Raw genomic sequence first — 22830 nt, 5'->3', positions numbered from 1 at the left:
TCATCTGTCATCCTCATAGCAAAATGCCAAATACCTATTTCAAAGAAAAATATTGCGGACACTGGAAATTTGGTGTAAAAACAAAATACTATCACACACAGCAGGTTTAGTAGCATCTTTGGAGAGAGAAACAGTTAATGCTTTGAGTCAAATATGAGTCTTTGAGTTGAATATAACTCCATTGCAGAAAAAGAAATGTTCAACTCAAAATGTTAACCCTGGCTTGGACTTTCATCCCTGGGTTGCCTGGATGTCAGGTTTTCAGTCGGGATTAGATGTGGAAGGCTGGGCTCAAAGACCTGGGAGGCTGCCAGGTGCACAGGTGAACTAGGCAGAAAGCCTGCCTAAGGGGTCTGGGCACTGTGTCCACAATTTAAAAAAATATTAAAACATGAAACATCCCTCCAGCTCTCATCCATCTCAACATCCTCCCCACACATTCCTTATGTTTCATCCATGCCAACCTTTCCACTTCATGCCCCAGACCACCCCCCATAACTCCTTATACTCTCCATGCCAACCTATGTGACACCACCACCCCCCAAAATTGCTCAGACCCTCTCTGGTAATTTATGCGACTCCACTCACTCCCATAGTCCCTTGTACCTTCCATTCCAACCTATGCTACTCCACCTACTGCCCCATGGCTCCTCACACCCTCCATGCCAACCTATGGCCCATCCAGCACCCTTTATGACCCCCATGTCAACTTTGTGCCAACTCATGAAAACCTATGCTTCCCACCCACTATCCTTTGTCCTTACACCTATTAAGTCATCTCACCCAGTATCCACCATTGGCAGACATCAGAACCCAGATAACTTTATCAGCGTCTATTGCAGGCTTCACTATATTAAAAAAATATTCTCATCAATAAAAACCCCATTCAGTACATTTACATTCTTTCAACTAAATAAAGCCTTACAGTGACGAACATTTAATTAAAGTGTACAATCCCCTATAACAAGCATTGTTAAACATTGGAATTCATTGTCCCTTTTCAAAGAGTCTATACCACATGTAGCTGTCAATTAAACTGTGAAATGGCAGGCACTCTGTTGTGATAATGGATGATTATGAAATCAGTCAGGCAGCAGTTATCCAATAATGAAGTCCTCAGCCTTATGTCAACAGACAGACCAAAATAGCAAACCTTAGGCCCCCGCTGGCAGTAGAATTCTCCATCCGACAGCTGGCCTATGGGGTTTCCCACTGTGGGCAACCTCATGCCGTAGGGAAATCCCCGGGCGTGGGTACGCTGTCGGCGCAACGGAGAATCCCACCAACAGAGAATCCAGCACCTTTTCTTTACTCGATAGACACGTTTTCAAAGAATTAAAGGACAGGTCGTATAAGCGACTAGCCAGTTCTATTTGTCAGGTGCTTTTGAGAGATCCATTTGACACTTTTGACAGCTCCTCTTGACTTTTTTGATAGTTTCAATGAGCCAGAGGAGCTGTCAGAAGTGGATCTCTCAAAAGCACCTGTCAAATGAAGCTGGCAAGCACTTATAAGTCCTGTCCTTTGATTCTTTGAGAAACAGTAATAAGTTTAGTCCCTTTTTTCATACATATATGCTTAATTTTAACAAATCCAAAGGGCACCAGACCTCCACAAGAAGGCACCATATTATCTCCCCCCCAAAAGATGTCCCAGGACGAGATGCATAGGGGGTATCTTATCTCCAACGGCTACCATGGCTGTCAAAATGAATCCAGAAAGTTCAGACCTGCTCTTACCAGATCTAATCTGCAGATTTCAGGATTCACAGGGGCGATTCTCCAAAATGGAGAATAAGTGTTCGCGCCGTTGTGTTTCACGATGGCGCGAAACGGGCACGGAGATGACCGATTCTGTCCCCCACAGAGGGCCAGCACGGCGCTGGAGCAGTTCACGCCTCTCCAGCCTCCCTTCCTGGCGGCAAATGGGGACCGCAACAACCCGCACATGCACAGTTGGGCCCCGCGTGCCGGCCCCTACGCAACATGGCGTGGGAGTTCAGGGGCCGGCCACGCAACAAAGTAGGCCGGGGGGGGGGGGGGGGGGGGGGGAGGTGAGGCCGGCCCGCTGATCGGTGGGCCCCGATCGCGGGCCAGACCCCATCAGAGGACCCCCCCGGTGAAGGAGCGCTTTTCCCTGTCCCACAGGCCTCCCAGAGTTCCCGCTGGCAGCGACCAGGGGTGAACGGCGCCAGCGGGACTCTGCTTTTTCTGCGTGGCTGCTCGGCCCATCCGGGCTGGAGAATCGGCGACCCCGCGGATTCCAGCAGCCCACGGCCGGCGCCGCGTCAAACACACCGGCGCAAATGCCGCCGATTTTCCGCATCTTGGAGAATCGCGTGCCAGCGTCAGGCCCGGCACGGGGCCCGGCACGGGGCTCGGAGAATTGCGCACCACATTTAAAGGCCACCAAAATCCCACTCGAGTGGAAACAGCTAATGACTTAAATGGGACAGCTGCCTGTAAAATGCACATGCATGAAATATGCCCCATCCTTATTTTTGTCCCTGTGCAAATGGGAATTGCCACCTTTGGGGGCAGGGCTTATGATTTTAGCCATTCTGCAATTTTTGTCATAATGGAAAGGCTCTCTGTCGTGATGAATGTTTGGGCATCTGTTTCTCCTTCCACAGATGTTGTCAGACTGTTTTTTTCTGCCAAATGTGTGTGATTGACTCAAGCCATTACAAGCAGAAACAGTGAACCATACTTTATTCCATCAATTTTCATCGAAGTCAAATATTTGGATTCTTCCAGGAGTCTCTGGATAAAACATTGTCAGGTACTTACCATAATGTGTTCAAGTAGGGAATCTATTGCCAGTATGTTATCAAAGTAGGTTCTGCAAGAAAAGAAAAAATGGATTGAAGTAGGGATTTCGACACCAGATTGTTTTTTGAGTTCTTTGTGCTAACTTTTGTTCTTTTGATGGAATCAGGATCTGCTCTGACTGGAATGAACAAAATGTTACCAGGATTACAACCTCATATGCCATTTGTAAAATAAAAATTAGTTTCAACACTTTAAGGAATTCTCTTGTCATATCTAATCTAAATAATCTTTGTAGATTGTGCAACATTTAAAATCTCATGTGAAACAAAGTGCGAGACACCTATGATCAATCATTTCTAATTTCTTTAACTTACCTCTCTGTTACAACCTGCATGAGACCTATGGGGACGGACTAATTTGCCTCTCCCTGAGCCTCATGGAATACGAGCTTCTCCGCTGAGGGGCAGGGGCCCATCAACGGAGTAAATTAACTCCAGCATAAAAGGCGGCCCAGATGGGAGCAGAGTAAGAATAGTCCCAGCTGGAAGCTGAAGTGTACTGGATATACTGAGTAATGAATTAAGTTTCTTTACGTTTCTCATTTTGGACTCGTCTGTGGCCACTAAATTCTCCTTATCAATTAATTGGTGCAGATAGCAGATGTGAATCGTAATATTATTTCTGACTCAACAGACCACATGGCAGTTTGCATTTCTCAACCATTTTTAAACGAGACAGAGGCAGTGCTTCTCAAATTTTCTACGATGGGGCCTTCGATATAACCAGAGGTTTCCTAGCAACATGTACAAACCATGGGGGAAATTCTCCGACCCCCCCCGCCGGGTCGGAGAATCGCCGGGGGCCGGCGTCAATCCCGCCCTCGCCGAATCTCCGGTGCCGGAGAATTCGGGACACGGCGGGGGCGGGAATCGCTCCGCGCCGGTCGGCGCCCCCCCCCACCGCCGATTCTCCGGCCCGCGATGGGCCGAAGTCCCGCCGCTGTCAAGCCTCTCCTGCCGGCATGGCTCAAACCACCTACCTTACCGACGGGGGCAGGCGGCGCGGACGGGATCCGGGGTCCTGGGGGGGGGGGGGCGTGGGGGGATCTGGCCCCGGGGGTGCCCGCACGGTGGCCTGGCCCGCGATCGGGGCCCACCGATCAGCGGGCGGGCCTGTGCCGTGGGGGCACTCTTTTCCTTCCGCCTTCGCCATAGTCTTCACCAGAGGCGGAAGTGACCCCCTCCCCTGCGCATGCGCGGCGTTGACGGCAGCAGCCGCTGACGCTCCGGCGCATGCGCGGCTTCCACTGGCCGGCGAAGTCCTTTCGGCCCCAGCTGGCGTGGCGCCAAAGACCGGAAACGCCAGCCGACAGAGCGCCAACCACTCCGGCGTGGGCCTAGCCCCTCAATGTTAGGGCTTGGTCCCTAAAGGTGTGGAGACTTCAGCACCTTTGGGGCGGCCCGACGCCGGAGTGGTTCATGCCACTCCATCACGCCGGGACCTCCCGCCCCGCCAGGTAGGGGAGAATCCCGGCCCATGTCTCGATTCACTGATTATGCCAACCAACTAATCTATCTGGTGGCCCACATTCTTGGCATGCTGGTTTTGTTATCATTGGTTAAGGACCGTTAACATTTAAAGGGTGTAATTTTCCCAAAATATGGCTACGTGTCACTTTCAGTGTCAAAGACGGTGTGAATCCCATTGGCCCTGCTGGCGCAATCTGGGCCACAATTTTTAGGCACTAAAATTTTTCCCCATGTGAAAAACACAAAAAGCATCTGATTCGCCCGGACCGGGTGTCATCTGAGCACTTTAGTCAAGGAGCATTGCATTTAAATGGTGCTGCAGCATTTGCTCTCATTCAAGCCAGGAAGATAGCAACGAGGGAGCCAGCTCCTCGATTTCCTCACCAGAATGTTGGATGCAGTGGAGGAGAGAAGAACAATCTACGCTCAGGCTGGTAGGAGACCCTCCAGCAAGATCATGAACCCCGCCTTGGAGACGGTGGCAGCAGTGGTCACTGCCAGAACCTTCCACAAGAGGACCAGGGTTCAATGCTGCAAGAAGATGACGATCACAGGAGAGGTGCCGGAGGACTGGAGTGTAGCCAGTGTGGTGCCATTATTCAAGAAGGGAGGAAGGGATAAACCAGGAAACTTCATGCCAGTCAGTCTAACCTCAGTGGTGGAGAAATTATTGGAAGCAATTCCGAGAGACAGAATTAATCTGCATTTGGAGAGGCAGGGATTAATCAAGTCAGCATGATTTTGTTAAGGGCCAGTCATGTCTGACCAACTTGATTGAATTTTTAGAAGAGGTGGCCGGGTGTGTAGGTGAGGGAAATGCATTTGATGTTGTCTATTTGGACTTCAGCAAGGCGTTTGATAAGGTCCAAGATGGGAGACTGATAGTGAAGGTCAGAGCCCATGGGATCCAAGGAAATTTGGCAAATTGGATCCAGAATTGGCTGAGTGGCAGGAAGAAGAGGCTGATGGTCGAGGGGTATTTTTCTGACTGGAAGCCTGTGTCCAGTGGCGTCCCGCAGGGATCATGGTCAGGGCCTTTGCTGTTCACGGTTTTAAGAAATGATTTAGATATGAATGTTGGAGGGTTAATCAGGATGTTCACGGATGATACGAAAATTTATGGGGTGGTATATAGTGAGGAGGATAGTCTTAGATTTCCAGAGGATACAGACGGGCTGGTCACTGGCAAATGGAATTCAATCTGGATAAGTGTGAGGTGATGCACTTAGGCAGCTCAAACAAGGCAAGGGAATACATGATAAATGGCAAGACCCTGGGAAGCATCGAGGATCAGAAGGACCTTGATGTGCATGTGCACCGGTCCCTTAAGGTAGCAGAGGAGGTGGATACAGTGGTTAAGAAGGCATACGGTATACCTGTCTTTATTAGCCAAGGCATAGAATTTAAGAGCATGGAGGTTACGCAGGAACTGTATAAAACTTTGGTTAGGCCACAGAGTATTACGTGCAGTTGGATGGATTTTGTTTATTGTCACGTGTACCAAGGTACAGTGAAAAGTATTTTTCTGCGAGCAGCTCAACAGATCATTAAGTATATGAAAAGAAAAGGAAATAAAAGAAAATAAATAATAAGGTACACAATGTAACTACATAACACCGGCATCGGGTGAAGCATACAAGGGTGTAGTGTTAATGAGGTTAGTCCATAAGAGGGCCGTTTAGGAGTCTGGTGATAGTGGGGAAGAAGCTGTTTTTGAGTCTGTTCGTGCGTGTTCTCAGACTTTTGTATCTCCTGCCCGATGGAAGAAGTAGGACGAGTGAATAAGCCGGGTGGGAGGGGTCTTTGATTATGCTGCCCGCTTTCCCCAGGCAGCGGGAGGTGTAGATGGAATCAATAGATTGGACACACGAGAGATGGACTGGACACACGAGAATCCATATTACTGAAGGGATGTGATAGCACTTGAAAAGGTGCAGATTTACCAGGATGTTATTTACCAGGGCAGCACGGTAGCATTGTGGATAGCACAATCGCTTCACAGCTCCAGGGTCCCAGGTTCGATTCCGGCTTGGGTCACTGTCTGTGTGGAGTCTGCACATCCTCCCTGTGTGTGCGTGGGTTTCCTCCGGGTGCTCCGGTTTCCTCCCACAGTCCAAAGATGTGCAGGTTAGGTGGATTGGCCATGATAAATTGTCCTTAGTCTCCAAAACTGCCCCTAGTGTTGGGTGGCGTTACTGGGTTATGGGGATAGGGTGGAGGTGTTAACCTTGGGTAGGGTGCTCTTTCCAGGAGCCGGTGCAGACTCAATGGGCCGAATGGCCTCCTTCTGCACTGTAAATTCTATGATGTTGCCTGGGCTGGAGAGTTTTAGCAATGAGATTGGATAAAATGGGTTGTTTTTCTTGGAGCAGAGGAGACTGAGGAGGGGACATGATTGAAATGAATAAAATTATGAGGGGCATCGATAAAGTAGACAAGAAGAAATTTTTCCCCTTTGGTGAAGGGGAATAGATTTAAAGAAAGGGGCAGGAGGTTTAGAGGGGATGTGAGCAAAAGCCTTTTCACCCAAGGGCGGTGGGTGTCTAGAAAACCTGAAGGGGGGGGGGGGGGGGGTGGAGGCAAAGTCCCTCATAATATTTAAGAAGTATTTAGATGTGCACTTGCAATGCCAAGGCATATATGGCTATGGGCCAAGTGCTAGGAAACGGGATTAGAATAGTTAGGTGGTTGTTTTTGACCTACGCAGGTGCGGTGGGCTGAGGGCCTTTGCAGTGCTGTAGACCACGATGACTGTATGACCTCCTCCTTTCCGCCAGGGTAAGGGCTCCAGCACTTTGAAATTGGACAGAGCTTCACACTGCTTTTCTCACCTGATCCAGCACTCTGCCATTGTTAGTAAATTCCACCTGTGTCATTTTTTGGTAAAATTCCGCCCATTGTTTTTGATCTGATGAAGCAAATGGGTTTTACAACCTGTCCAGTTCACTGAGTGCTCTTTAACTAATTTAGATCTAATCCCCAAAACAAAAATATCTCTCTGGACTCCTTCTTGTCAGGTTTACAGAGATTGCAGGTGCGAGCTAATGGAATTCGTTCTCAGTGTTTTAGCGAGCAGGAAATGCCGAGAGTTTCCCGACAACCGACCCGATGTGAGCGTCACTGGTATCCAACGTTAATTAGGCCACTTAATGGAGCCCCTGGTTCGTCACGCCGCAAATGACTGTGTCGCCAGTTGATTCGTTCGGGCCACATTCATGACAGCACCCCACTAAAGAGGGGGAGCAGCCATGCCACCGCACAGACCAGCTCCACGATTCAGAGATACTGACCTGGAGTGTGACAAGAAGGACCTCCACCCAGTACCCAACCTCCACCGAGCAGCATGGGTGAGCTGGCATCGGTCCCCTGCCACTGGTCTCGCCTACTAACCCCGTGGGCCCCCCAACGACCCCACGCCTACTTCCCAGCACCCCAGCACAATACCACCACCATATGACCGAGCACTCCCTGGCATCCACCAGGAAACCCCACCCATGACCAGCAAAGGTGCCCTCCCTGCCCCCGTCATGCCTGTCCTGATGCATGAAGTGTGAGGTTCACAATGACCTCTCTGTGTCCCTGCAGGAGAAGTTAGTCCGAGGTACCACCATCATCACGTCAAGGCCATCAATCCCACCCTCCAGCAGCGCCGAGGCACACACCTCCACAGGTAATGTTAGTTTACAGGCTTCTGGGGTACAATCTGGTGAGCATCACACAAGTTGCAGATGCATATCAGGTGGAGGCAGGAACGTCCAGTGGAGGCAGCAGTCAGGGATCTGCTGGATCCCAGGACCCGGCTGAGTCTCAGTCAGATGTCGAGCCTCTGGACGAGGCCATCTCAGAGCTATTGCAATCGATACGGTGCAGCCGAGAGATTCAGAGGGGGATGTCAGCGACACTCTAGCGGTCCATAGCCTATTGGAGGAGTCCAATGGCACAGGAGATAGCGCTGGCAATGCGTGGCACCAAGGCCAACACTGCTAGGCTGTCAACCACAGTGGAAACCCTGGAGCATGACGTCAGCAGCATGAATGGTGGTGTCCAAGACATAGCTCAGTCAATGTCGGCCATGGCTGAATTCCTCAGCAGCATGACCAAGTCACTGGGGGACATGTCCCAGACGCAGCTGGACTTTTCCGAGGCGCTGCAGAGCATGTCCCAGCCCCAAGTGGGCGTTGCCGAGGTGCTGCGGGGCATGTCCTAATCTCAGGTAGGCGGCGCTGAGGCGCTCCTGGGCATGTCCCGGTCGCTGAGGACTGTGTCCCAGACATAGGTGGACATTGGCGAGGCACTGCAGAGCACGGCCTGCACACAGAGGAGCATTGTTGAGGGCAGCGACACCATGGCATGGACATTGGAGAGCCGCCTGGGCTGGAAGAGCCAGATGACCCTGCGGCAGATGGAGCCCAATCCAACTACCCCTCTGTCTCAAGTTGATCCCTATGGCCCAGCGGGCACCGATTGGGAGGGGGGAGCGCTGGAGACCGACCTGGAGCCCCCCTACAGGGAAACAATGGAGGTCAAAAGCCCTCCCGAGTCTGCCCCCTGAGCGTCTCAGAGTCAGCGTGCAGAACAGAATGGCACGGCAGGCATGTGCCACCGGCAAGTCAACAGGGGCCCTCTGTCACCAAGCCCTCCAGAGGATGCCTACCAAAGGCGGCAAAGGCCACAGGACATGAAATGAAATGAAAATCACTTATTGTCATGAGTAGGCTTCAATGAAGTTACTGTGAAAAGCCCCTAGTCGCCACATTCCGGCGCCTGTCCGGGGAGGCTGGTACGGGAATAGGCAGCAGGCTGCTTCCACCTCTGATGTACATCCTGGGGAAGCATCTAGACGTAGCTGTAGAGCTCGGAGGGCTATGAAGATTAATGTTCACTGAGAGGGGACTGGTGGTGGTGGTGGTGGTGGGGGAGGGAGTTGGGGGCGGGGGTTGGCACCATTGGTAGCTAGGGACAGTTGGGGTCACTATTGTACTTGTACACCATTAAACATACGTTGAACTGGAGACGTGAAGCCTCTGTCACGTTATTCCGCACTACAAGCTGGTCTGCACCCCCATTCCCCATTTACTCTCCACCCTCCCTCAGGCTCCCTACCACCCTCCTTCCCCCAAGGCAAACCATATGCAGGTCTCGGATGTGAGCGCGGATTCAGCAGACAGGAATCAGGCTATGACAAAGATTGAGAAGCATCAGAGCTTAGGTCACAGCAGGTTATCATCACCCTCCTGCCTTGTATATCGACCCGCTGACAGTGCCAGGAGAGGCCCATCACTCTGGAGTGATGTTATACAGACCCTGTGAGGGTGGAACAGGATGATGCTGCGGGGTGGGGGCAGGGAGTTAACAGGGTAGGAGGGCGGTGTGGGAAGAGGAAAGGTGACTGACAAAGCTACGTCCTATGTGAAGCAGGCAAGGATGAGGGCCTCCCTGGTCCTCTGGGCATGCTGGATCCTCGCCGTCATTGCCTGTCTGCCATCCTCCAGGTGGTCGCGCGGTTCCTCCATGAGTTCGTCCTCCAGTGCTTCCAGGTCCGGATCCTCCTTGTCCTCTTCCTCAGAGGTGGCCGCATGTCCGTCCTCCTCCGCTGCTGTGCCAGGTTGTGGAGGGCACAGCAGACCACCACAAAGCAGGTGACCCTCCGGCAGTGCACCACCAGAGAGGTCGAGGCATTGGAACCACATTTTGAGCAGTCTGATGCACTGCTCAATGCCATATGGGCCTCATTGTATTTGGTCTCGACATCGGGCACCAACCTCTGTACAGGCTTCATCAGCCAAGTCCGAAGTAGGTACCCCTTATCCCACAAGAGCCAACCGGTCACCCTCGGGTATCCCTCGAAGACGCCGGGGATCTCCCACTGCCCTAGGATGTAGCTGTCGTGCACACGCCCTGGGAGGGGTGCACACACATGCATGATTGTCATGTGGTAGTCACACACAAACTGGATGTTCAGGGAGTGGTACCCCTTCCTGTTAATGAAGAGTGGCCCTGGACTGCCTGGTGAGCTCAAGGTGGCATACGTGTCAGCTGGGGGGTGTTCGGTGGGACGGACAGGCAGCAGCTGGAGCTGCCCCCGTTGTGGGTCTACACTATCCTGGGGGGGTAGCATGCTGGACCCGCAGTCGATGGGCCACCCATCCTCTCTAGCCCAGGGGCAACCCCCATTGATGGAGGCCTCCCCCCATATACCACCCCCCCCCCCCCCCCCTACCGATCCAGCCTGTCCCCACCCCGTGGCTCTCCTTCCCCCGCCGCACACTGGGGCAGTGGCCGATTTCCAAGATGGCTACTCACCTCCTCGGATCCCCACAGCAGCTCCTCTCCCAGCTTCATGTTTTAATTAGGTGTACTAAACAGCACCCGTGTGACCACTCGCTGGGGAGGTGGTTAGATCATGGGAGGCAGTCTGATAGGGGACCTTCCCATTAGTAGGATGGAGATTGGTTTCTCTCCATGCCATGGTGGGATCCTGATGTCGCCAAGTGGAACGGACCAGTTAGATCGGAAACCAATTGGCGCCTGTCATGGTTCCGATTTTGGCTTCTCCCACTATCTAACTGGCTAGCTCATTCTCTGGCCCGGTGCGATGTGGCCGGTAGATCACGCCCCGCATCTCCATTTCGTTAGCTGTTTTATAGCTCTATCTGTTCTATCCTGACCGTATTAATAAACATAGGTCTGCTATTTCTTCTGGCAATCTCTAAAGCCTAGCATTTCAATTATCTGACCTTCAATTTTCCCAAAATTAAAAACTCCACAATTAAGAGCATATAGTTTTGGTTTTCAAGACTGGCTGTTACCTAAACTAATTCGTTGCTGGGGGAAAAAAAATCTATTTTTGCTGTTATATGAAGTTGACTGTTAAAATGGTTGATCTCGGAGTCGTTGCATTTTTTTCATGAACTGCTTTTGTTATAAAGGGGACAGCTTAAGACATCAGCGAGCAAAGAAATGTATAATTAATCGAAAAGTAGAGTTGCAATTAAAAGCATCTCTTCCTTTAAACAGTCTGCTGCTAACACTGCATCTGCGTATGTGCAGGAAATGCTCTCCTTAGTGTTGCAGCACCAATAAACACAGGCTAATAAAAATAGTTAAGAAAATGGGAGCTATAAGAAAATGGTCACTTAAAAAATATATATTTGAATTGGATTTTTACATTTTTACAAATGTCGCACCATTGCAAATGGAAAACAAAAAAGTAATCAGCGTAGGATGCAATACAGTCAACAATAGGAAGTACATCATACCCATCACTACAAAAGAGAACAAAAGCAAATTGACGAGTACCTCAGCATTAAGCGGGAATTTACCGTTCCCCACAATGCAATCCAACCCCCATCCAGGCCCAGGATGGAAGAGACAATAATCATATGACTACAAAATTATGAAGAGAGGACCAGCAGTGACGGGTCCAAATCATTCTCAGACCCAGGGTCTCCCACAGAAAAAGAATACAAAAGTAAAGACCGAAGCTACCAGAGCTAACCCCACCGGAACCCTGGTCCACAGCACACATGAGGTGCCCATCAACCAAAAGGGAATAAGCCACCTGACTAGCAAGTAGATAACACCTCCCCCAAGGGGATGAAACAAGCGCTCAAGGTGGAACGATTCCTTGTCAGCCAGAACACTGAGACCTAACTATCTTAAACATACGCCAAGGCAAAACTTCACCTCAAGCAACTCTGCGACACAGTGGAAGAACCACTTTCAAGACCTCTCAGAAAAAGAAGAAATAAATAGAACTATCAGAACTAAATGCAAGGATGACAGGGTATCGGCAATGAACCAAAACCACTAACTTGTTGAGCAAACGTCGACACATGAGAAGAGAAAGGATAAACACGTTCTCCAAAAACGGGGCAGACACTTTATCAGTTCCAAAAGTATCGAAAACCGTCAAAGAGAGAGACCCTTACTAGGAGAAAAGACAGATTGACCCAAAGAAAGCGTTAAACAGAACCCAGTCCGCCCCAGAATGGGCACGGGCATGAGGACGGGAAGGGGGTGGGGAGGGGTGGTGCGATCCTCAGTCACAGTGAAGGGAAACAAACCCAACCAACCCCAACCTTCGACTCCTCTCCCCACTCCGGCTCTGTTCTTCTTCCCACTAAATGAGACAGGAAGGAGACAACATGGAACACCCCTCTCCTTCCACCACAAGGATTATCAGGCATTTTAAGACATAGGATATTTAGGATTGAAACTGTGCACAAATCCCACATTTAACATTCGTCTCAATATAACATGAATGTTGAATGTGGGAATTGAGCAAAGTTTCAAGCCTAAATCAGGATAACCAACGGTACAGACCATCACACCCATATTACATATGTCTTTGGATGGAAAGACAAAGACAACATCAAGCCAATAACAACGTGATGAACAGGGAGCAATGTCCAGGATAACGACTGAGTTTCACGACAATCCCCAGGATAAAGACTTCATCGCGGTTGCACGAAGAAAGCCAAGGCCAAGGATAAAACAGGATCAATGACCACTCCTCAGGACCTTTCAAAGATTCCAGCGATTGACGCATGATCATAGATCATAGAATTTACAATGCAGAAGGAGGCCATTTGGCCCATTGAGTCTGCACCGGCTCTTGGAAAGAGCACCCTACCCAAGTTCAACACCTCCACCCTATCCCAATATCCCAGTAACCCCACCCAACACTAAGGGCAATTTTGGACATTAAGGGCAATTTATCATGGCCAATCCACCTAACCTGCACATCTTTGGACTGTGGGAGGAAACCGGAGCACCCGGAGGAAACCCACGCCCACACGAGGAGGATGTGCAGACTCCGCACAGACAGTGACCCAAGCCGGAATCGAACCTGGGACCCTGGAGCTGTGAAGCCATTGTGCTATCCACAATGCTACCGTGCTGCTCATGAGACACCAATACTTCCACCATGCTGTCACTCCAAAACCCCGGCGGTCTACAGCCTGGATACCCAACAGGGTGGAGAGGGGGATGGGGAGGGGTGGGGGGAAAACCAGTGATTAGCAGGCCAAACTGACCCCAGACCTCGAAGACAGGATATATTGAGCTCCCATCAAATCTGATACAATACGCTGAATTCCAAATCAAGATCCCCAAAACATGACACCCGCTTCTCTAACCCACTTGGGGATTTTCCCACCACCTCGCATCTCAGACCGGGCTCAGTAGTGTGCTCCTCCTGGTCATCCTCTCTCTCTCCCGAATCTGTCAGGATGGACGAGAGGCCATGCAGTAGGATCTTGAAATTGCAGCGGTGGGCTCTCATCAGGGACAGTGGTCTGTCTCCTTCATTGAACCTTCTTGTGCTCTTCCATTGCCTCCACAGGAGTAACCCGCAACTCTTCGAATTGAGCCCTGATAACCTGAACTGAGTTGAGATTTTCAGCCAGAATGTCATGTGTGTGTCCCTTTAAGAAAGGTTTTGTCTCTTATCATGTGACTTGCAGCACATTGGGCTGTGGCTGTGAGGTGAGAGGGGGTTTTGACTGCTTTGGAAAAGCAGGAGAAAGAAGTTTTTTCTCTGGTTTTCATTTTAAAAGCTGTACCAGTAAAAAGCACATTGGGTGTGGCAAACTGCCTTGGTAACTTTACTGATATAGTTGCTTTCTAGAAGGAGTTTGAATCTGCTGGTTGGACCTGGATCAGAATTTCAGGAAAAGAACAAGTCCCATTCAAGTGTGAATACAGTGTGCTGGGCCACGCCCTTGAAAAGGGGTTTTATTGAATTGGATTTTGTTATTGAATTGGAACAGCTAACGGGGAATTCATTAGATTACTGTAGCTGTGTGGTGTCTTTATGTTTGTAATTGATAAAAATTCTTGCTGTGTTTTATATATATATATATATATATATATATAACTACATTCTTAGAATAAATCTTGTTTTGATCAAAGTGTCCAGGAAGTCTGATGAATCACACTTGCAGTGAAGGCATTTGTGCTCATCCTAGCCAAATTCAACATAACGGTTGTAGGTCAGGTGAACTTCATAATACACTTTGGAGTTTTTAAGCCCTGACCCATAATAAGAGCAACATTTTCATTAGCAGCCATCATCCATCATTACACATAGCACGGCCCGCTCAATAGCAACTGCGCCACTGAAAGCAGTGACTCACCCCATTCACTCCAGCTGCCATGAACAAACGAGGATTTAAGCATTTTATCAACTCTTTCTTGTAGAGACACCAGCCAAACATTTCTCAGGACATAGCACAAGCTACGTACACCAAGGAAAGACAAATACGAAATGTGGACTAGAATGAAAAGACAGACTAAAAGAGCCGGAGCTCGCAAAAATGCAGCCACTCCCATGCACACATCACGTGACCCCTGAAAATGGTAATTTTAGTAATATAGTTGTATGGAAGAGTACTAAAGAATAGTGTTAAAATAAATACTGGGACTGTGGTTTCTTAACAAAATGGTTTCCCTCTCTGTCCCAAGCTTAGGGGTAACAAAAACAAAACATAATCAATTGTGTTCAAGAAAATGTTCTCCAGGTCACATCGCTCCTTTAGGCACAGGCCTTCAGGTAGACAGAAAAGTCACTTCACACAGCTGAGAGTGTTGGCTTTGGCCGAATATTTTGATTAGCTCCACATGATTGAGATGAAGAGACTGACAATATCATGCTGCTTTCTTCCATTCTTTTTGCCCAATTGAAGACTGTTTAACCAACTATGAATTTTTCCTGTCTATTTAACATATGTATCACATCTAAATTCTTAATAAACTGCTTTAAATGACGACTTATCTTGCAACCTGTTTTGAGTCATGTGTGTCTTCAGGACCTATGGCCGGGATTTAGCGGCCTCGTTAGCCAAGGGAGGCAAATCCCACCATGGCAACTAAACCTCGCAAGAAGGAGGGCGCAAACCTGATTTGCATGAATTAGAATCAATTACCATATATTTAGCATGATTAATGCCACATCTTTAGCCCTCATTGAATCTTCAAACCCACCAGGCATGGCATCATGCCAACGCAAATTACTTCTGCTTTTTAAAAACAGGAACCAGGTGCATTGGCCTCCGAGAGGGAGGAAGGTGGTGAGCATTACTCTCTCCACTTAGAGTGTCCAAGGGGACAGAGTTCATTGGCCAGCTCCCGAGAGAGTGGAAGAGGTTGGAGCCTCGTTTTGGAGCGAGGGGTCAGTGATTTTGGGGGGGGGGGGGTATCAGGGGGTGTGAGAGAAAGAGGGGTTCAGCTATCGAGGGAATAAGGCTGCATTTGCAGGGTGGGGTGCGGATCGCGGCTGGTGCGGGTAGTCCTAAAGTCTGCTGTCTGTGTTGCTAAGTGGGCTTCTGGTGCTGTGTACATCTGCTGACTGTGTTGTTTGTGCTGAATGCAGGAATTTCAGATGTATTGTAGTATAGGTATTTGGTGCAGCGAGGGTTAAAAGCCCGGCTTAGTGTGTGTGACTGCTACAGTAGTGTTTTTAAAACACCTGCAGCAGAATTCTCCGTCAGCGGGATCCTCTAGTCTGCAGGCAGCGCACCCACACCCGCAAGTTTCTCGATGGATTGGGGTGGCCACAATAGGGAACACCATTTGCCGGCTGTGGGAACAGAGAATCCCGCTGCTGGCGGGGACGCGCTGTACAGGGAAACGCGGCTGGCGAACTGGAAAATCTCGCCGCTCGTTTGCAACACAGCTAGGCCTTTTGGGAGCCAGAAGTGCAATCAAAGCATTGTAAAAGTTTGGGCTAATGGAACTTTGTTTATAGGAAGAGGATTCCCTGTGAAGTAGTTAATTAGAAACATTGTGTTCAGTTTAGTGAGGCGATGCAGTAGTTAATGGGAGGGCACAGGAGTTGAAGCAGTAAGGTGTTGAGGCTCAGTTTTAGTTTGTGTCTGGAAGACAAGCTGAGAAGTTTGAAAAGAAATACAGCCAGAGATTCTGCACTGTCTTGACATTGTTCAGGTCTATCTTTTCAAACAGTTTCAAAAGTAGGGTGGTGATCATAACCTCTGCGGTAGTTATCCAGGAGACTTAAATGTTGAGGCAAAACAGCAATGAGGGCCTAGATTATATGATTTCCGGGCTATGTCGAGAGCTGGTGTGGGAACGGTGGTGTTTTATAACCGTAAAATCAGAGCAAAACAGCCACCGATCCTCCGTTTGCTGGGGGCTAGCAGACATGTAGGGTAGAGCAGCTGGCTCTAGCTGCCAATACAACCGGAGAATTGCCGCGTCCGTGGTCGCGCACGGCGATGATCTGCCGCGCCTGTGCTGTACAACATGGCGCCGGCTATGCGTGGACCCGTCCTGCCAAATAGCGCCCCCATTGGCCAGGCTCGCGACCCCTGGACCACCCCCCAACAGTGCCCCCAGTCCCTGCCAACGTCCACCCTGCCTGCGGATCGGCTCTCCCACGACTGTGGCGGTGCTGGACGGAGTCTGCAGCCGTCACGCCGAGATCCCGACAACAAATAGCATGAGAGGCCCACGCCGACTGGAACTCGGCTGGTCGGGGACGGAGCATCGGGGGGAGGGCCTCAGGTAACATCCTGAGGCCGTCAATACTGCGTGCTATTTACTTGTGTGCCCTTCATGGAGCTGTCGGGCAATATGTGCCGTTGAAGATTTTGCCTCACGAGGGAGATTGATTATGTGGCACCTGTGCCATGCCCTTGCGGACTTGACGCCACGTGGCGGAGGAGGACACCCACATCCTGTGACCAGGAAGGACATGGCAGTCCTCAACATCTGTGCCATGGGGTCCTTCCAGGGCTCCATGGGTGCCATGTGTGGAATATCACAGGCATCCACCCATAGGTCCATAGGTCCATCTTTGCGATCACTGATGCACGTTTTGCCAGGGCTCCAGACTACATAGATTTTTACCTGGACCAGGCTCAGCAGGACAAGAGGGATGTGGGTTTTGGGAACATAGCTGGTCTGCCACAGGTGCAGGGGGCGTTCGATTGCACCCATGTCGCTCTCCGTGCACTGTGGCACCAGGGAATCTCCTTCATAAACTGGAAGGGATTCCACTTCCTCAATGTGCAGCTGGTGGGTGGCCACCAGATGCATGTCATGCAGGTGTGTGCTTGTTTTCCAGTAAGCGTGTATGATAGCTACACCTTTGGCCAGTCGCAGGGCCCTGGAAACTTTGAGGGACACACCACGCTCAGGGATGGCTCATTGGGCTCATTCCCTCAGGTCATAGAATCATAACATCCCTACAGTGCAGAAGGAGGCCATTCAACCCAATCAAGCCTGCACCGACCCTCTGAAAGAGCACCTTACCTGGGCGCACAACTCCATCCTATCTCCCTAAACTCACCCAACCTTTTCGACACTAAGAGGCAATTTAGTATGGACAATCCATCTAACCGGCAAATCTTTGGACTGTGGAGGAAACCGGAGCACCCGGAGGAACCCACGTAAACACAGGGAGAATGTGAAAACTACACACAGTCACCCGAGGCCGGAATCAAACCTGCTGTGCTGGCCCACGTGACTGATGCGGTGCCAGTGCGGAAGCCACAGTCCTCTGTGGAGGCCAGATACAATGAGGCTCACAGTGCCACCTGATCTGTTATCGAGTGGTGGGTGCATCAGCCTGGTAAAGATGAGATTCCGCTACCTCAACAGGTCTTGTGGGGCCCTCCAATACTGACCCCAGAAGGTCCCAAGCATTGTCGTGGACTGATGGACTTATGGACTGATATGATCTCTTCACACATCTTCACCCGATGTCTGTGTCTATGTATTTACATTATGTATTTTCTGTTTGCTCCATTATGTATTTTCTTTTCATGTACAGAATGATCTGTTTGAGCTGCACGCAAAACAATACTTTTCACTGTACCTCGGTACACGTGACAATAAACCAGTCCAATCCAGAACTCAATGCTGTGCTCAGAAGGCTATAAAGTGCCTCATCAAAAGTTGAAAATGCTGCTCCTGAGATTTACATTGAGCCTCATTAGAGCTATATAGTCAGCCAAGAACGGAAATGTCAGCATGAGGGCAAGATGGAGAATCAAGATGACAGACCATCAAAAGCGCGGGGTCATGTTTGTGGACTGAATGAACATGTCCTGCCAAGCTGTCCCCAAGCTGTGTTTTGGTCTCTCCAGTGTAGCAGGGATTACATTTTGAGAGGCGAATAGCGTATGCTAGATTGAAATAAGTACACTTAAAAACCCTGCTTCATGTGGAAGGAATGTTTGGGGCCTTGGACAGTGAGGAAAGAGGCGCTAAAAAGAAAGGTGTTACATGCCCTATGTTTGCATGTAAAGGTGCTGTGGGTGTGACTGAGGAATGGACCAGACTATCACGGAAAGAATGGTCCCTTCAGAAAGCAGAAAGAGAAAATGGGGGGGATTCTCGTCCCGCCAGCCCTATTTTCTTGCACGGCACGCCCCCACCGGCAACAAGATTCTCCATCCCCACAGCCTGCCAATGGGGTTTCCCATTCTGACCACTCCCAAACGTTGGGAACCCATGGGTGTGGGTGCGCTGCCAGCGAAGCGGAGGATCCCGCTGACGGAGAATCCCACAGGATGTATTTGGTGGTGGTAACGTGCTGGAGGTGGCAGAAATGGTCATTGAATACAGAGGTTGGTGGGGTGGGTGGAATTTGAGGACAATCCTATTATGGTTATGGAAAGTGTGGAGTGTGGGAAATGTGGCAGACATGGTCGAAGGCCCTATCAATGGTAGGGAAGAATCCTTGCTTGAGGAAAGACAAACTGCAGGATTTTCCATCGGCGGGATCCTCCGCTTCGCCGACAGCACACCCATGTCCACGGGTTTCCTGATGCTGTGGGATGGTTACAATGGGAAACCTCATTGGCCGGCTGTGGGAATGGAGAATCCCACTTCCAGCGGGGACACGCCGCGCCAGAAAACGGGGCTGGTGGGACGAGAATCCCGCCCGATGTCTCGGTAGCGCTGTTGTGGAAGAAATGATGGAGATGGAGGAACTGGGAGAAAATGTCCTGTTTACTTTTGCTCAATTCTGTGATAAATCATCATGAACACTTGCAATGCTTAGGTATTTCGGGGGAGAGAACACCTGCACTTTTGTGCCTTGCAATAATTAACAAAGTTGCTTTGAAGGCAGTGGCAGAGAAATTAGGGGTCAACTTGAAAGTAGGTTTTTAAAAGGCAGGGGTTGTTGAAGTATTGGTACAGTTGGAGAGGAAAAGGGTGATCACAATAGTACTCAAGTTGAGTCAGCTAGGGTTCAATTGCATATGAAACATCTTGAGCTGCAGTCAGCAAAGAAATAACTTGAATTCCAATAAGAAAGAGGGAGAAAGAGAAAAATTGGAATAAGAAAAAATAGAAAAAGAAAGAAATAGGGAAGAAGGGAGTTTCAAAGACAAAACAAAGCAAGGATTTTTTTTCAATAGACAGAGAAAAGCTTTCACTACTTCAATAGGGGGTGGTTCATAATTTTTCCATTGGTGGTGTGGATTTTTTATGAAGATCTGGAGGACTCAGGCTGAGAGTAATGACTTTTGAAAGACGCTGACATTTCTGACCTGCCATGGCAGGGGGAAGTGAGCTTGCTGAAGAGTTGGGAGTAAATTTATACGTATTGCTCCACATTTGCCAGAAGTGTGGTGCACAGTGAAAGGGACTGCATGACATTTCTCGATTGAATTAGTTAGTTAATGTAAAAATGCTTTTTCTTTAGTTTGGTACATTAGTTGCCTATTAATTAATGATCTATGTTGATTTTTGTTTGTTTGTTATAATAAAAGTTTTAAAAAGCGAAATCTCATCCTTCAGTTATTTCTGTTGTTCCTCTGAAAAATGCATCTCATAGACCATAGAACAGTACAGCACAGAACAGGCCCTTCGGCCCTCGATGTTGTGCCGAGCAATGATCACCCTACTCAAACCCACGTATCCACCCTATACCCGTGACCCAACAACCCCCCCTTAACCTTACTTTTTAGGACACTACGGGCAATTTAGCATGGCCAATCCACCTAACCCGCACATCTTTGGACTGTGGGAGGAAACCGGAGCACCTGGAGGAAACCCACGCACACACGGGGAGGACGTGCAGACTCCGCACAGACAGTGACCCAGCCGGGAATCGAACCTGGGACCCTGGAGCTGAGAAGCATTTATGCTAACCACCATGCTACCGTGCTGCCTCTCTTTGTAAAAGTTATCAATTTCTAAGTGAATTGTAACAATACATTTGCATAAATGATAACCCTAAACAATGTAATTATCACATAAAATATACGAATCACTTACTTGGACACATCCAACAGAAAATCATTCATTTCACTCTGCCTGGCAAGACCTCTGGAAATCTGAAAGAGGAATTTTCATATCAGGACAATATTATAAAGGACTCAATGAGTTCAATCAAGTGTGTGTACATCTGTGTGTGCGTGAGTGGATTTTTAAGCTGGCGGAAGAAGGGTTTTGATAGGGGGAATAAATAGGAAAAAACATTTTCTACTGGCAGGTGGGCCAGTAACCAGAGGATACAGATTTTAAGTAACTTGCAAAAGAACTAGAGGAGAGACAAGGAGACATTTTGACACATCAGGCGAGGTTTCCCTGGAAACTGAAAAAGGCTGATGTTGGATGGGAAAAGCGGCGTTGAAGCAGCCAACTGCAATGGTGGTATTCTCCGCTGTATGGCCTGGGGATTTGAAAAAAAACTTCAAGAGGTGGTCCCACAAGGTATCGCTGGTGGGCAGCCTCTGATTCGTCCGCCCCATCAGCAACTTACTCAGCCGAGGATCAGGGCGTCATTTTTAATAGCCACCCCAGCGCAGAGAACATAAAGGAGTTCACCCTGAAAGCTCTACACCTGCCACTGCTTGGATGCTGCCCCTGGCACTGCCCAGGCATGACTCCCCCCCCCCCCCCCCCCCCCCCCCCCCCCCCCGAGTGTTGCACCTGAGCTCCCCTAGGAGATCTGCTCGTCAGGTGCACGCTTTGGGAGACCAGTCGTGATTCCCGTCGTTGTGTCGTCACCCCGACGTGAATGGATTTTCTGACAGGGGAGGGATAATTCAGGTGCGGGGGCTGATAATTATATATATATAAAACAGGTTATTATATATATAATAGATAATTATTATATAATATATTCAAATGATGTTCCCAATATTCAATGTCAGGAAACTTACCCAGTCACTGATGCAGGGGTAGGGAACAAATGCATTGTGTATTTATGCCAACATAAAACGCGACTGAGTTCTCGCAGTATTTTCTAATCCCATCGCCAAACCCAGCAGACACGAGCGGGAATTGAAAATCCCGCCATTGAGTTATGATCAGGAATACATTGCTTGGGCAGCGCGGTGGCACAATGGATAGCATTTCTGCCTACGGCGCTGAGGACCCGAGTTGGAATCCCGGCTCTGGGTCACTGTCCGTGTGAAGTTTGCACATTCTCCCCGTGTCTGCGTGGGTTTCACCCCCACAACCTAAAGATGTGCAAGGTAGGTGGATTAGTGACGCTAAAATTGCCCCTTAATTGGAAAAAATAATTGGGTACACAAAATTTTAAAAAATGAAAAAAAAAGGAATACATTACTTGAAAAAGTGGAGAAAGCTAATTGAATAGTAACTTAGAAAATTAAATTAGACATGGACTTTAACTAGAAAAACAAATGTAGGTAAAAGGAGAACGAGCCTGTGAGTGAGACTATTTTGCAAGCTCTTTAGAGGATCCGCAGAGGTACGATAGATTGAATGGTCTCCTTCCATACTCTATGATTCTGCAATGAGGCAACAATGAAGCAGATTGCGTTATTCTGGATATCACCAAGTTTCTTGAAGTTTTGGTCCAGCTTCACCCATCTAAGCAGCTGGAATGCATTTAATCACCTACCTAGTTTGTGCCTTTGAGGTCGTGGATAGCTTTAAGGAATTGGGCATGACCTACTCCGCATAGAATAACCAGTCTCTGACTGAGACACGCTAAGTGACACAGCATTTATGTAACTGCTCCTTTCTAGGTGATCCCAGGATGTTGATGATCAAGGACAGGAATGATAAAACCATTAAATATTGAGGGAAGATGGTTAAGGTTACTTGTCTATGACCAGATGTGGCAGGGCTGAAGAGCTTTAACCTGGTCTGTTAAACAGTGTAGTTTAGCTCTGTCTACAGCATACTGCTTAGCATGCGTGTAATCCTGTGCTGTAGTTTCACCACGTTGCCACCTAGATTTCTGAATGACACTGGACTTGGCATGTTTTTCCACACCCCTTATTGAATCAGGGTTCATCCCTTGCCGTGATGCTCAAGTAGACTAAGGGATAGGCTGGACCATAGGGTTACAGGTTGGACATACAATTCTATTGCTGTTGATGGCTAACAGCATCTCAAGAATGACTTGAAGGGACTTGGGAGTATTAAAGGAGCTTGTGGGTGGGTAAGGGGCGAGGACGTGAGAATCGGACTGTCATGATTAGAACTGGACTGACATATCATTAAACAAGGTGGGCCTGCTAGCCTCCCTGCCTTGCTATTTCCATACTATTACTGGCCTGCTTCCAGATGCAGTG

At 49.1% G+C, this 22830-nt stretch overlaps 1 protein-coding gene across 7 annotated transcripts in view; it reads right to left on the bottom strand.

The window, feature by feature from the left end:
* pde10a (phosphodiesterase 10A) overlaps positions 1–22830 on the bottom strand; it is a 628597-nt gene that overhangs the window by 159018 nt on the left and 446749 nt on the right. For all 7 annotated transcript variants that reach the window (XM_038808728.1, XM_038808759.1, XM_038808768.1 and 4 more), the window contains 2 exons: positions 20555–20613; positions 2790–2841 (listed from right to left, as the gene is read on the bottom strand). In XM_038808728.1, the coding sequence (XP_038664656.1) occupies positions 2790–2841; positions 20555–20613 (111 nt within the window). The remainder of the gene's footprint in view (positions 1–2789; positions 2842–20554; positions 20614–22830) is intronic.

Source organism: Scyliorhinus canicula, chromosome 1 (genome assembly GCF_902713615.1).
Source record: "Scyliorhinus canicula chromosome 1, sScyCan1.1, whole genome shotgun sequence".
Lineage (NCBI taxonomy): Eukaryota > Metazoa > Chordata > Chondrichthyes > Carcharhiniformes > Scyliorhinidae > Scyliorhinus > Scyliorhinus canicula.
This window is presented reverse-complemented; position numbering and strand designations above follow the sequence as displayed.